Source organism: Acomys russatus, chromosome 4 (assembly GCF_903995435.1).
Source record: "Acomys russatus chromosome 4, mAcoRus1.1, whole genome shotgun sequence".
NCBI lineage: Eukaryota > Metazoa > Chordata > Mammalia > Rodentia > Muridae > Acomys > Acomys russatus.
Window position 1 is genome coordinate 29349808 of NC_067140.1, and position 12190 is coordinate 29361997.

The window sequence follows — 12190 nt, forward strand, 5'->3', positions numbered from 1 at the left end:
GTCAGTGGAGGCCATCAGATCACATTATAGATGGTTGTGAGCCACCATGTGGTCGCTGGGAATTGAACTTAGCACCTCTGGAAGAGCAGTCTTAACCGCTCTTAACCGCTGAGCCATCTCTCCAGCCCACAAATGGTAAATTCTTAAAAGTAGCCAAGCCAGGCGGTGGTGGTGCATACCTTTAATCCCAGCAGGGGCAGGTAGATCTTTGAGTTTGAGGCCAGCCTGGTCTACAAAGTGAGTTCTAGGACAGCCAGGTTACACAGAGAAATCCTGTCTCAAAACAAAACAAAACCAGCTGGGTGTTGTGGTGCACGCCTATAATCCCAGCACTCAGGAGGCAGAGGCAGGTGGATTGCTGTGAGTTCAAGGCCAGCCTGGTCTACAAAGTGAGTCCAAGACAGCCAAGGCTACACAGTGAAACCTTGTCTCATAAACAAAACACAACAAACCCCAAATCACCACCACCACCAAACTCTCAGCAGGATCTGGATTTAGTGGTGTACACCTTTAGTCCCAGCACTTGGGAGGCAGAGGCAGGCAGTTCAAGGCCAGCCTGGCCTATTAAGTACATTCCAGGCTACAAAAAACTATAGTATGGTGAGGCCCTGTCTCAAAACAACAAAAATCAACAAACGTCCAGCAAGAGTGACCTGCTGGTTCTTCTCTGGGAGAGGAGTGGTTGTGCACAAGGGGAGGAGAGCGCTGGGTGGAGGAGGCTGGTCATGGAGAATAAGACGACAGGCAGCACAACTGCCACCTCTCATTTTTCAAATTGGATTTCTTTCTTTCTCCTTCCTTCTCTCTCTCTCTCTCTCTCTCTCTCTCTCTCTCTCTCTCTCTCTCTCTCTCTCTCTCTCTCTCTCTCTCTCTCTTTTCCCCAGCTGGGGAAAAATTTAAAAACATCTCCCAGACACACCTTTGCCCTGCTTCTAAATGGGATCCAGGTTGCTTTGATATATAATCTCCAGAGCCACTGGGTAAATAGCCCTGTGTCTGCCCAACCTTCAGGCCACTCCCTAGAACAGAGCCAGGGATTCTCTAGGGAGGGCCTGGGCAGGCCTATGCCAGGGAGCAGAGCAGCAGCTCATTCATGTTGGGACAGAGCAGAAGGCTGTCAGTCACACGGGAATGTCAGGGACTTCCTAGGCACAGGCAGTTTTGGGTTATGTACACCGCAGTTTCTAGGCCGAAGAATCAGTGTCCTCTTACCCTGTAGGGCCATGTCTGCTAACAGGCCAGCTGTGACCTGTGTTGTTGGGAGGGGCGCAGGAGCTCTCTGCTTACCCAGGGCTTGGTTGATTCCATGATGCTTTGAGAGGGCCACAAGGAATCCGTAGAAAGTCAGCCTCTGGACATTGCTCAGGATCTCTTTGACAAGCGCTGGGGGTGGGCAGCTAGAAGGGAGAATAGAGAGGCCAGAGTGAAGTGTAGGTGCTATCCTTTGATCTACACCTCCAGGACACTCAAAGCTGGGAGACTATGGCAGGAGCAGGGTCAGACTATAAACACAGGAGCTGAGAAGCTTACATCTGTCTAATTGGTGGGGTCAGAGGTGGGATATGCTTTGCCACATCCCCAGCCCTTAACTAACACTTTTACAGGGAAGGTGACAGCTTGCTTGGAGGCAATGTTCCTCCGGGCCTTTGTGCCACACAGGAGTTTAACCCTCCCTTTCCATGGGAAGGTTTAGAACAGTGAATGTTTTCTTTTCAAGACAACAGCCCTGGTAAACTAGTCACCTCAGCTAGCCTTTCCTGGGTGACAGTGTTCCTTTGAAAGTGAGCTACCTGCTCTGGGGGCACATGGCCATGTTTTCAAATCATGATCCTGGGACACAGAAACCCTGAGTGAGCTGGTCGTGGGGCACATGCCTTTAATCCCAGCACTTGGGAGGCAGAGGCAGGCAGAGCGCCTCGAGTTCAAGGTCAGCCTGGTCTACGAGTCCAGGACAGCCAAGGCTACACAGAGAGACCCTGTCTCAAAAAAAAAAAAAAAAAAAAAAAAAAAAAAGAAAGAAAGAAAGAAAGAAAAAACCTCTGAACCAATCAAATTATTCTCCTAGAGACTTGGCCACAGACCAGTGCCTGATCTCTGGGGCAGAGGAGGGGCTCTGCCCATGTCCCACCTGTACTTGTGCCGGTCACACAAGTTTTCCAGGCACTGATAGAACAGTGAAGACTCAACTCCATCCAGCATGCCACCATCACCTAGGGCAGGTCGCTGGCAATGCTGCCCACTGGATGATGTTGGCACAATCACTGTGTTCGGGTTCTTCCCTGACAGCAAGTCCTGATAGATGGCAGCCACACTCTCCAGAAATTCTGAAACCATAGCAATAGGAAGGGGCAGTTTAAGCAAGGGGGTCACAGTTTTTCAGCATGTCCTCCCTTCTCTGATAGCTCAGTCTGTCCAGCCTCAGTGCAGGTGCCAAAACACCTGGAGTGACTGCTGCCCTTATGAGACATGACACTCCCATGTGCTTTACCTGGGACAGTTCCTAGATTAGATGAGGCCCCTACCCTTTTTGTATCATTTACCCAATGATAAGTTTGCCATGTAATTATTTGTTTATCTGTCTCCTTGCTGGACTGTAAGATCTTGAACAATGCCAGGGGTCGTGCCCAGATGCCGTCTCATGTCCCAGTGCCTAATACTGTATTGGTACATGGTACATAATAAATGCTGTATTTTTTTTAAGTGAACACATGTACATTGTCACTGGTTAGCCCTCTGCTTCATGAACATGTATTGGAGGCTGCACAAAGTATCTTTGTTACTGCCCAGACTGGGCCTCTTAGTGTACTCAATATACCTTGAAAGAAAGAAACAATAAATACCATTGGGGAGGAGATGACCTTACAAAACGATAATTTTGTATTCATTTGAAGTTGTTTTCCAAGCTTTATACTTTGTAGTCACACCATTGTTAGTAAACAATGACTTATGGCCTTCCCCCTCTGTGTGTGTGTGTGTGTGTTTGTGTGTGTGTGTGTGTGTGTGTGTGTGTGTGTGTGTGTGTGCTGACTGACCGGAAGCAGTGTGTTATCTTCAGTAAGCTGAGGAAATAGGCATGGCAGATTGAATTTTGTGGCCACCACTGCAAATCAGACATCTTGTTAGTGGGCCATGAAGAAGCATACCCCTAAAGGACGCAGGGATGGGAGCGTGTGTGCCAAGCATACACATGGAAAAGACAGCGGTGAGCAATGGAGACATGATCTCTGACAGAAGCCACATGGGGCCTCAAACATCCTCACCTGAATAGTAAAACTGGATCTGGAAGGCGAAAAGGAAATCTGAAAAAGACATCAAGCAGTCCATGGCATCATCCATAAGCACAATCCTGAGGGAGAGAGGGAGAGACTGTGAGAGACAGAGACTGTGCTGCACATGTGTGCCTCAGGGGAGAGACGGCCAAACTAACAGAGACAAAGACTATGCACAAACAAGTTGTTTCTAGGTCCCCAGTCTTCCTTGGGGCTGCAGCAAATGGCGGGGGTCAGGCGGGGGTGGGGGGTGTCCCCAAAGCAGGCTCCTCCTACAGTCACCTCCTCTCTCCATCAGTTGAACTCTGCCGCTGCACTGCACTGCAGTCACTGCTCCAAGGACAGGCTCCCAGGTCAGTCTCAGTGGCACCAGTCAGTGGAGCATGGACAGAGTTGGGTGGAGGCGGCAGAGAGAGGGTGCAATTGTAAGGCAGCCAAGATTTCTTTTCATATACTTAAGCAGAAAATCCTTTCATTCTGCAATGAGGACCATTTAGTTCTGAATAAATACTGCTGATCAGAAAAGGCAAAAAGAACAGCCAAGAGGTTTAGAGGGGTCTTGGCAAGTGGTGCTGAGATTTAATAAGCTACCAAATGGCTAGAACAGCAACAGGCACCTCTCCTCGGGACACAGAAGGTAGACTGGGGGCGGCAGTTGGGGTGGGCCACTCTGCACGTGAGAAGGCCAGAGAACGCACACCAGCTAGTGGTGCTGCGGAGGTCACAGAAAGCACATGCTTCTCTGCTCTCCCCACTGGGCACCCTCAAGAAGAAACCATTTGATGGGTAAATAGATCACACCAAGGCCATGTTCATACTCTGCTCAGTGATGTCGCTGAAGGGGAAGTTAGCACTTGCTGGGCTCTAGCCGTATGGCAGGCAGAGTGCCAAACGCCTCTACTGGAGTGGAGCTGGGCCTCCAATCTGTTTCCGACAGGGTCCTTCTGGCTGTACCTTTTTTTTTTTCTCCCTCTCTCCTTTTTTTTCTATTTTAAACTGTTTTCTTTTGCTTTGGGATATTTTTCTAAATCTCCACTTCCTTGAGTCAGGAGGGCCTCCAAACTGGCAAGTGGATCAGCTTGAGAGTCAGTATTGTTCACTCCAGAGAAGGGACTTTTTGAAGAGTACCATTACCTTAGAATTGTGCAAAGCAAGGCTAGGGTTTCTGTCCCAAAGACAGAAAGAGGTAGCTGTAATAACAACAGTAGAGACAGGTACCGTTGACTGAGCACCTGGCTCCACAGGGGGCACTGCATCCTTAGCTACCTTTATGAAATTTCACCTATGGCACCCTAAGAGCATGGACTGGTTACTTCCTTTTTGCACTCAAGGGATTGCAGTTGCACATCCATCCCAAAGGAGTCAGCTTACTAAGAACCTATACAACTTGTGAGTTTGGGTGACTACAAAGGCTGGGCCTTCCCATTAGATCACACTGCTTGTTCTAAAAGAAGAGGTCAAGTGCGTGCCTTATACCCAGCACTGGAGAGACAGAGGCAGGAAGATAGAGTTCTGAGTGTTCAAAGCCAGTGCCAGCCTGGTGTACATACAGATTTCCAAGACAACCAAGCTTCTTAGACCCTTTCTAAAAATAAACAACAACAAAAGACAATAGAAGCCGGGCGTGGTGGCGCACGCCTTTAATCCCAGCACTCGGGAGGCAGAGGCAGGCAGATCGCTGTGAGTTCGAGGCCAGCCTGGTCTACAAAGTGAGTCCAGGATGGTCAAGGCTACACAGAGAAACCCTGTCTGGAAAAACCAAAAAAAAAAAAAAAAAAAAAAAAAAAAAAAGACAATAGAAACACTAGCATTAGCTTATCTGTTTCTTATTTGTATCTTGATAAGGAAAACTGCCCTCCACAACCAGCTGGAAAAAAATTGGGGTCAAAGAGGGAAATAGCAATGCTGCAAGGGCCACAAGAGGGCGCTCAGGTCTCTCTAGCAATAGACTAAATGCAGCTCTGTAGTCCAAAGACTACCTTGATTTCTCATATCCTAGGGGGAAAGAGGGAAGGATGGAGGAAGGGAGGGAGGGAGACAGAGAGAGAAAGAGAAAGAGAGACAGAGACAGAGAGACAGTCAGAGGCAGAGAGACAGAGCGAGAACTGCGTGAGTCCACTTCAGACATCTGGATGGGCAGGGAGCAGAGACAAGGTCTGGGGTTAGTGAAGATGCACTGCAGAGGGAGAAGGCACTAGGAACACCAGGGAGGAGGGGCCACCTTGGGAGGAGGGAAGGGGGAGACCTGTCATTGCTGCTCTACTCTGGGCCAGGCCAAGCACCCGAGTGGCCAAAAGCAAATGACCCGAGGAGAGCCCTGGGCGGAGCCTCACTCTCAGGAGACCTTGGATGACACTGTGAAGCTTTCAAAGACAACAGATGCTTCTATCAGTAACGTGGAACCCAGAACTCACGTTGATTGTTTATTTGTATCTTTATGGATCATTATATTATGATGTAATTAATGCCATACATCCAGGCTGGAGAGATGGTTTGGAGGTCAAGAGCGCTTCCAAAGGATCTTAGTTCAATTTCCAGCAATCACATGAAGGCTCACAACCATCTATAATGAGATCTGTTGCCCTCTTCTGGCCTGCCAACGTATATGCAGGCAGAACACTGTATATATAATAAATAAATCTTTAAAAAAAACCAAACAAACCATAAAACCAGTCTACTATATATCAGCTGAGTGTGGTAGTGCACTCCTTTAATCCCAGCACTTGGGAGGCAGAGGCAGGCAGATCTCTGAATTCAAGGCCATCCTGGTCTATAGAGCGAGCTATAGGGCAGCCAAAAAAGAAAGAAAAGAAAAGAAAATACCAGTGTTTCAGTGTATTGAAATCACTCCACAATCATCACAACTGTGCTTTGTATGTCTCACCCATCAGCATACTCCTATGCTCCGAGGTGACTCTGCTACCTCCACCAACACACGCGCGCGCGCGCGCGCGCGCACACACACACACACACACACACACACACACACACACACACTGCCAGCAGTTCTTTGGAATGTTAGGAAAATACTCTCCCCCACCCAGACTGGGGCAAAACTATACACCTCAGAACTGCCTCCAGCTTTCTGTCAGGGGCTTTTTTTTCTTTAAGAGTTCTTTTATTTTTAGTTGTGCGTGTCTGTGTGTAGGTATGTGCATGACAGCACAGGTGCTTGTGCAGGCGGGAGGTGCAGGAGTTGTGGCAGCTGTGAGCCACGGGCCCTGAGAACCAGAGCTGGGTCTTCTAGAACAGCTGAAAACACTCTTAACCCCTGAGCCATCACTCTAGCTAATTAGAGCATTAGCCTCCTTTTGTTGTGTGTAGTTCCAGGTTTTATTTAAGTACAAATAAACTACGCATACAAGCTGTGGTTCACCCCACACGCCTCCTGCTGTGCAGCTAGCTATGGGACTGTGGACATGATGGCCAGACAGACAGTGGTTCTTCTCTACTCCAGGGGTTTGCTGCTCTTTCCAGGATGGCTGTGCTGTTCTAAAAGGAAACACCTTAAACAGCCTTAGCACAGTACAATCTGTGGCCCCAAAGCAGTGCTTTCCACTTTGTGGATCAGGTCTGTAGCTTGTCACTGGTCAGGGGCAAAGTCACTGGGAGTATGAGCTTATCTGCTTGTTGTTTACTAATCAGTGCTGGGAATGAGGATCTGGCCCTTGAATCTTTTCTTCAATCTGTTGTCAGTACCTCTGGGAGTCCAAGAATTCTGCTTCAGTCTGCCTACCTGTGATGTCACTGCCTACCTGCCATGGGGGCGTGGCCCTGCCCAATATATAAAGGACAGACCTACCTTGCCCTCCCCCCCCCCTCAACCCCTTGCCTCCTTTCTCTCTTCCTCTGTCTCTCCCTCTCTCTCTCTCTCTCTCTCTCTCTGGGGTGCCCCTCCTCCTTTTCCTTCTCCCCCATATTCATTTAATAAACCTTATATAATCTCATCTCATATCTGACATCTGGTATCTTATTCTCTTATTCCTTATCATTAAACATAAAAACACTTGTGCCTGAAACACTTCTTTTTTAATTTTTGTTTTTTTTTCCCTTTGAGACAGGGTCTCTCTGTGTAGCCTTGGCTGTCCTGGACTCACTTTGTAGACCAGGCTGGCCTTGAACTCACAGCAATCCGCCTGCCTCTGCCTCCCCAGTGCTGGGATTAAAGGCGTGCGCCACCACCGTCCAGCTCTGAAACACTTCTTAATCCTTCTTTTGGACATGAGAGACCTAAGGGGCACCATGGTGTTCAGTAGCAGGTGGCTGCTCCTTACATAAACATGGGCACTGCTAAGGAACAGAGACCAGCCCCTCTTTGAAGATGGTGCCTCAATGGGGCAGGGTAGCCTACTGTGCTTGACTTCTGCTCCTGCCCTTTACTTGGCTGAGACTGATACATGGTCAAGGATGCCAGTGAGCGTGGAGGAGGCAGACAGGTGTAAGGCCTTCTTTCTGGAGGCTACAGGGTGAGGACGTGAGAGGTTTACTCTGTTGCAAGGAGCTGGGTGCCACAAAGCCAACCTGGCTAGGGTGGTAGTTTGCCTCTTTGCTTCCCCTGGAGGTGTAGAACAGACTGAAGGGGGCAGCGGGGGGAAGAGGGGCATGGCAGTGTAAACAGTAGTGGGACTAGCTAGCCAATCTAAGGGGATGAGGAAAGAGGGCCTGGGAAGGACATCTTTGCCCCTGGGCAGTAAAATCTTCTAGATTACACCTTTCTTTCCTGTTTGTCGTTTGACTCTCCGGTCCAGTGTGGCACCTGGCACAGTTCAGGCATGAGCAAGGAGAAAAGGCCGCACTGCCCTAGTCTTTGCCCCTGGCCTGGAGAAACCTATATGCTACCTTCAGCTCTGGACAGTCCAATTAGGAAGAAGGTCGAGTCTGGAGAGGCAGGTCAGAATGACAGGGAGTCCACAAACATGGCAGACAAGTCGTTGCATTTACACCCTTTGGCTTGGTAGAGAAGCTCGGAGGAAGTCAAGGTCAGATCCAATTCTCTGAGGACAGCAAGTGGACCTAGAACTGGGCACTAGGAGACTTTTCCAAGCTGGAATTGTGGCTGCCTTGTGAAGGAGTGAGCTGTTCATGCAGAACCTTGGAAGTTCATATTCCCAAGGGGCTTCCTGTGGTGCTGTCAGAGCCAGCTGTCCAACCATGGGCGGACTACTGGCTTTTCTTACCAGGACTGCTTCAGGTGGAGGGAAAAGCTGGCTGCTCAGAGGCTGTAGCTGCAGAAGATTATAAAAAACTAATAGAAAGGTGCTTTTCCAAGCACCCTAGCCTTTAAAACCACCATATATGGGTGATACTGTATTGGTTGAGGCTACCAGGCCTGAGGACCAAATTCAGTAACCCAGATGCACATGCTGGAAGGGGAGAAGTGGCCCTGCACAAGCTGTCCATGGCCTCCACATGTGCACCGTGGCATGCCAGACCACTCCAGTAAGTAAACGCATTTATGTTTTCTTATTTTAGTTTTAAGTGTGTGTGTGTGTGTGTGTGAGAGAGAGAGAGAGAGAGAGAGAGAGAGAGAGAGAGAGAGAGAGAGAGAGAGAGAGAGAGGAGGTGCCTGTGGAAGTCAGAGGTATCAGATCCCTTGGAACTACATGAGCACATGTGGGTTATTTGCTTCCTGATGTGGAGGAACTGAATTTGGGTCCTCTGCAAGAACAATACATGCTTTTAAATGCTCAGCCATCTCTCTAGTCCCTTAAATTTAAAAATGGAAAAGATATTTTCTATTTTTAAAATTAAGGAGTGGAAACATAGCTCAGTGGTTAAGAGCCCTTGTTGCTCTTGCAGAGGGCCCGGGTTTAGTTCTCAGCACCCATAGCCAACAACCATCTGTAACTCCAGTTCCAGGGAATCCAACACCCTCTTCTGACCTCCAATGCCACCAAGTATGCATGTGGCACACATATGTACATGTAGGCAAGACACTCATACACCTAAAATACAACAAATAAAATTAATACAACTAAGTGAAAAGCGAAGCCTACCCTAGATAGCCAAGTACAGTGGCTTGTGTCTGTAACCCTAACACTCTGCAGGATGAGGAAACAGGATCATTAGTTCAAGGCCAGCCTGGTCTACATAATGAGACAATCTCAAACAAACAAACAAACAAACATAAAAATGAAACCAAGGCAAAACAAAACAGACACAAACACCACATGTAGTATTGCCCACCTCCAAACAAATGCTGTGACCCATGAAAGTTCTGGGCATCTGTATCTTGCTCTGAACCCCAGAAGAACTGGGAAAAGGCAGGCAGGGGGCTTTGCCTCTCCTTTGTCTTCTAGGACAAGGATAACCTGAGGCTGCACATCCTCAGAAAGCTCCTTTATCTTCAACCCAGAGGCTTCCAGCACCTTCCTTGAGACAAGGCCATCCACATGTGCTGTTTGCAGTGGACGGCAGTTGGCTCAGCACCCTTCCTGCCAGCGGCCTTTTGCTAACGTGCCAGCTGCTCTGACACCTGGAGGAGCCTGGCCACCCTGGCTTTGAAGTGGAGCCAGCAAGGAACTGCTGCCAACAAGAGCCTGTACAAATCTATTGGATCATGGCAGGATCCTTCCAGGCAATGGCTCTGGGCTAGAGAGAAGGCCTCTGGGGAGAAATACAGGCACTCTGGTTCAGGCTGGCTCTGAGCAGAACCATGTGGAGGGCGGAGTCCAGGGCCGGCAGCTGGAATGGAGAACGTGGAGTTGGCAGGGTCCGAGCTGGGCCCAGGGGGTTAGCTGCTCTCTTCCTTGCTGACTTCCAACAGCTGGGACGAGCTGGCTGGCTGGGAGGTAAGTGGGTGCCAAGGAAGCAAAGCTTTCCAGTGCAAACTCACCGAAGCACCAACCTCCTCTGCAACCCCTGGCCTAGTGGCATGAACCCTTTTTCCTGAGATTCTGGGTTTGATGGCTCTGGGATCAAGTCTCAGTTCTCCTACAGCTGGCCTCAATTCTATCTGTGTCTCAGTTTCTTCATATACAAAGAAGAGACGGCCATGGTTCCTATAGCAAAGGACACCGAGAACTGCAATAGGAGGCTGTACTTTGCCCAGGGTCTCATAGGCACTCATGAGTAGGGTGAGGTGCTAGCAACACGAGGGGTCTTTCTGGGTTAAGGTGCTAGAAGAGCCTAAAATAGCAAATGAAAGTGGCTCAGTGGAAGTAAATGCCTCCAGCTCACAAGCCAGGCAGAGACTGCCAGCCGGAAGCTGGCTATTTAGTTTCTAGCCCACTTTTGGGGGAGCCAGCTCTTAGTCAGGGCCCAAAAGAAGAGCTGCTTTGCATAACTGAATTTCTCTGGAGAGGTCATATGACTAATGTCCTTCACTGAGACAGCTGAAGCATGTCCCCAAGTTGGTTTGTGTTAACAGTGTACCCCAGCAGGCTGTTTCAGTGTGGGGGCTGTGAGAGGAGGACAGCAATAAAGCCATGTGGGGGCCCCAGGCCAGGGAGCATGCGGCTGGGCAGGTTCTTGGGTCTCTCTCCTCTGGCCTGGGTAGGACATGTGTTACACCGGTCCAGATCCTCAAAGGGCATAGGACATGTGGTACACCGTGTTCTCTATGTGGCAACCTCATGTTCAGGGCACCCCAAATCCCATCTACCTTGTAAGGCCTGAAAAGATTGATCCAGAACAATATTAATAACAACAGTCATGCTTAATATCCATTTTCACATCTTTTGGTTAAAGTTATATTTACTTATTTGTGTTTATGGATGCAGGCAGCTCACACCAGTCATGGGTTTTACATGGATTATCCAATTAAAGCCTTAAAACAACTCTATTAGTTAACATTATTTCTGTTTTATCGATAGAAAAATTGATGCTTAGAAAAGTTAGGGGCTGGAGAGATGGCTCAGAGGTTAAGAGCACTGTTTGCTCTTCTAGAGGTCCTGAGTTCAATTTCCAGCAACCAGATGGTGGCTCACAACCATCTACAATGTGATCTGATGCCCTCTTCTTGCCTGCAGATGTACACACAGGCAGAGCTCTGTATAATAAATAAATAAATAAATCTTTTAAAAAAAGAAAGAATGTTATATAATTGTTTTTTGAGACAAGGTCTCACTATGTAGCAGGCTGGCCTGGAACTCACTATATAGCCTGGGGTGGCCTTGAAATTGGGATTCTAGGCATGAACCACCATCTCTGGCAAAGCTAAATATCTCAAATAAGAGCACACAGGCTTGTTGGTGAAGGACCTGGCATGTGAATCCAGGGCTATGTGGCTCCAGCACCTGCCCTTCCCCATCAGACTATCCTGTGACTTTGGGACACAGGGGCCAGCTGAAAAGTGACTTTCCTGAACGGAAGTGACTGTGTGTAAAACTGGGCTTTCTGTAGGCTATCTGCATCATTCCTAACACAATGATGACAAGAGTATGTTTCCTACTCTGGGCAGATCCCTGACTAGAGATGTGGTCTTTGGTGAGGGAGATGTTAAACAGTATTTCAGATGACAGCAGAGAAAGGAATGTAAGCAATTTAATCCACCCTAGGGTAAAATGCCAGAGGGAGCCTGTGGCTAACACTTTAACCGGGCCTTCACCAGTGTGCTTCCCAGGCCATCCACATCATCGGGACATTTTCAGAAATATGGATCTTTGGATCTTTACCCTAGAACTCTTGAACTCCAGGGTGAGGCTGCTGCCTGGGGTTTAAGAGGCTCCTCAAGGGTGATCCTCATGCTAGCCCAGGGGGACACAGCTTTCCATCTACCCTTGGGTTGGAGCTTCCAAATCTTGTGTTGCTTCAAACAGCTTAGAGGCGTCAGTTCCCTTGCTTCAGCTGGGAGGACAGAGCCAGAAGTTAGCCACAGGTCGCCTGATCTTGATGCTTTGTTAGGCACCATCTTCTCAGTGTTGTGAAGAGAAAAGATGCCAGAAAGCACTTTGATTTGTTCTCAAATAAAAACCCATCTT

The 12190-nt window shown here is 48.6% G+C and overlaps 1 protein-coding gene across 2 annotated transcripts in view; it reads right to left on the reverse strand.

The window, feature by feature from the left end:
• Positions 1–12190, reverse strand: part of Cstpp1 (centriolar satellite-associated tubulin polyglutamylase complex regulator 1) — a 157163-nt gene that overhangs the window by 4230 nt on the left and 140743 nt on the right. For both annotated transcript variants that reach the window (XM_051144110.1, XM_051144109.1), the window contains exons 5-7: positions 3261–3346; positions 2129–2324; positions 1288–1397 (exon numbers count right to left, since the gene is read on the reverse strand). In XM_051144110.1, coding sequence (XP_051000067.1) covers positions 1288–1397; positions 2129–2324; positions 3261–3346 — 392 coding nt within the window. The remainder of the gene's footprint in view (positions 1–1287; positions 1398–2128; positions 2325–3260; positions 3347–12190) is intronic.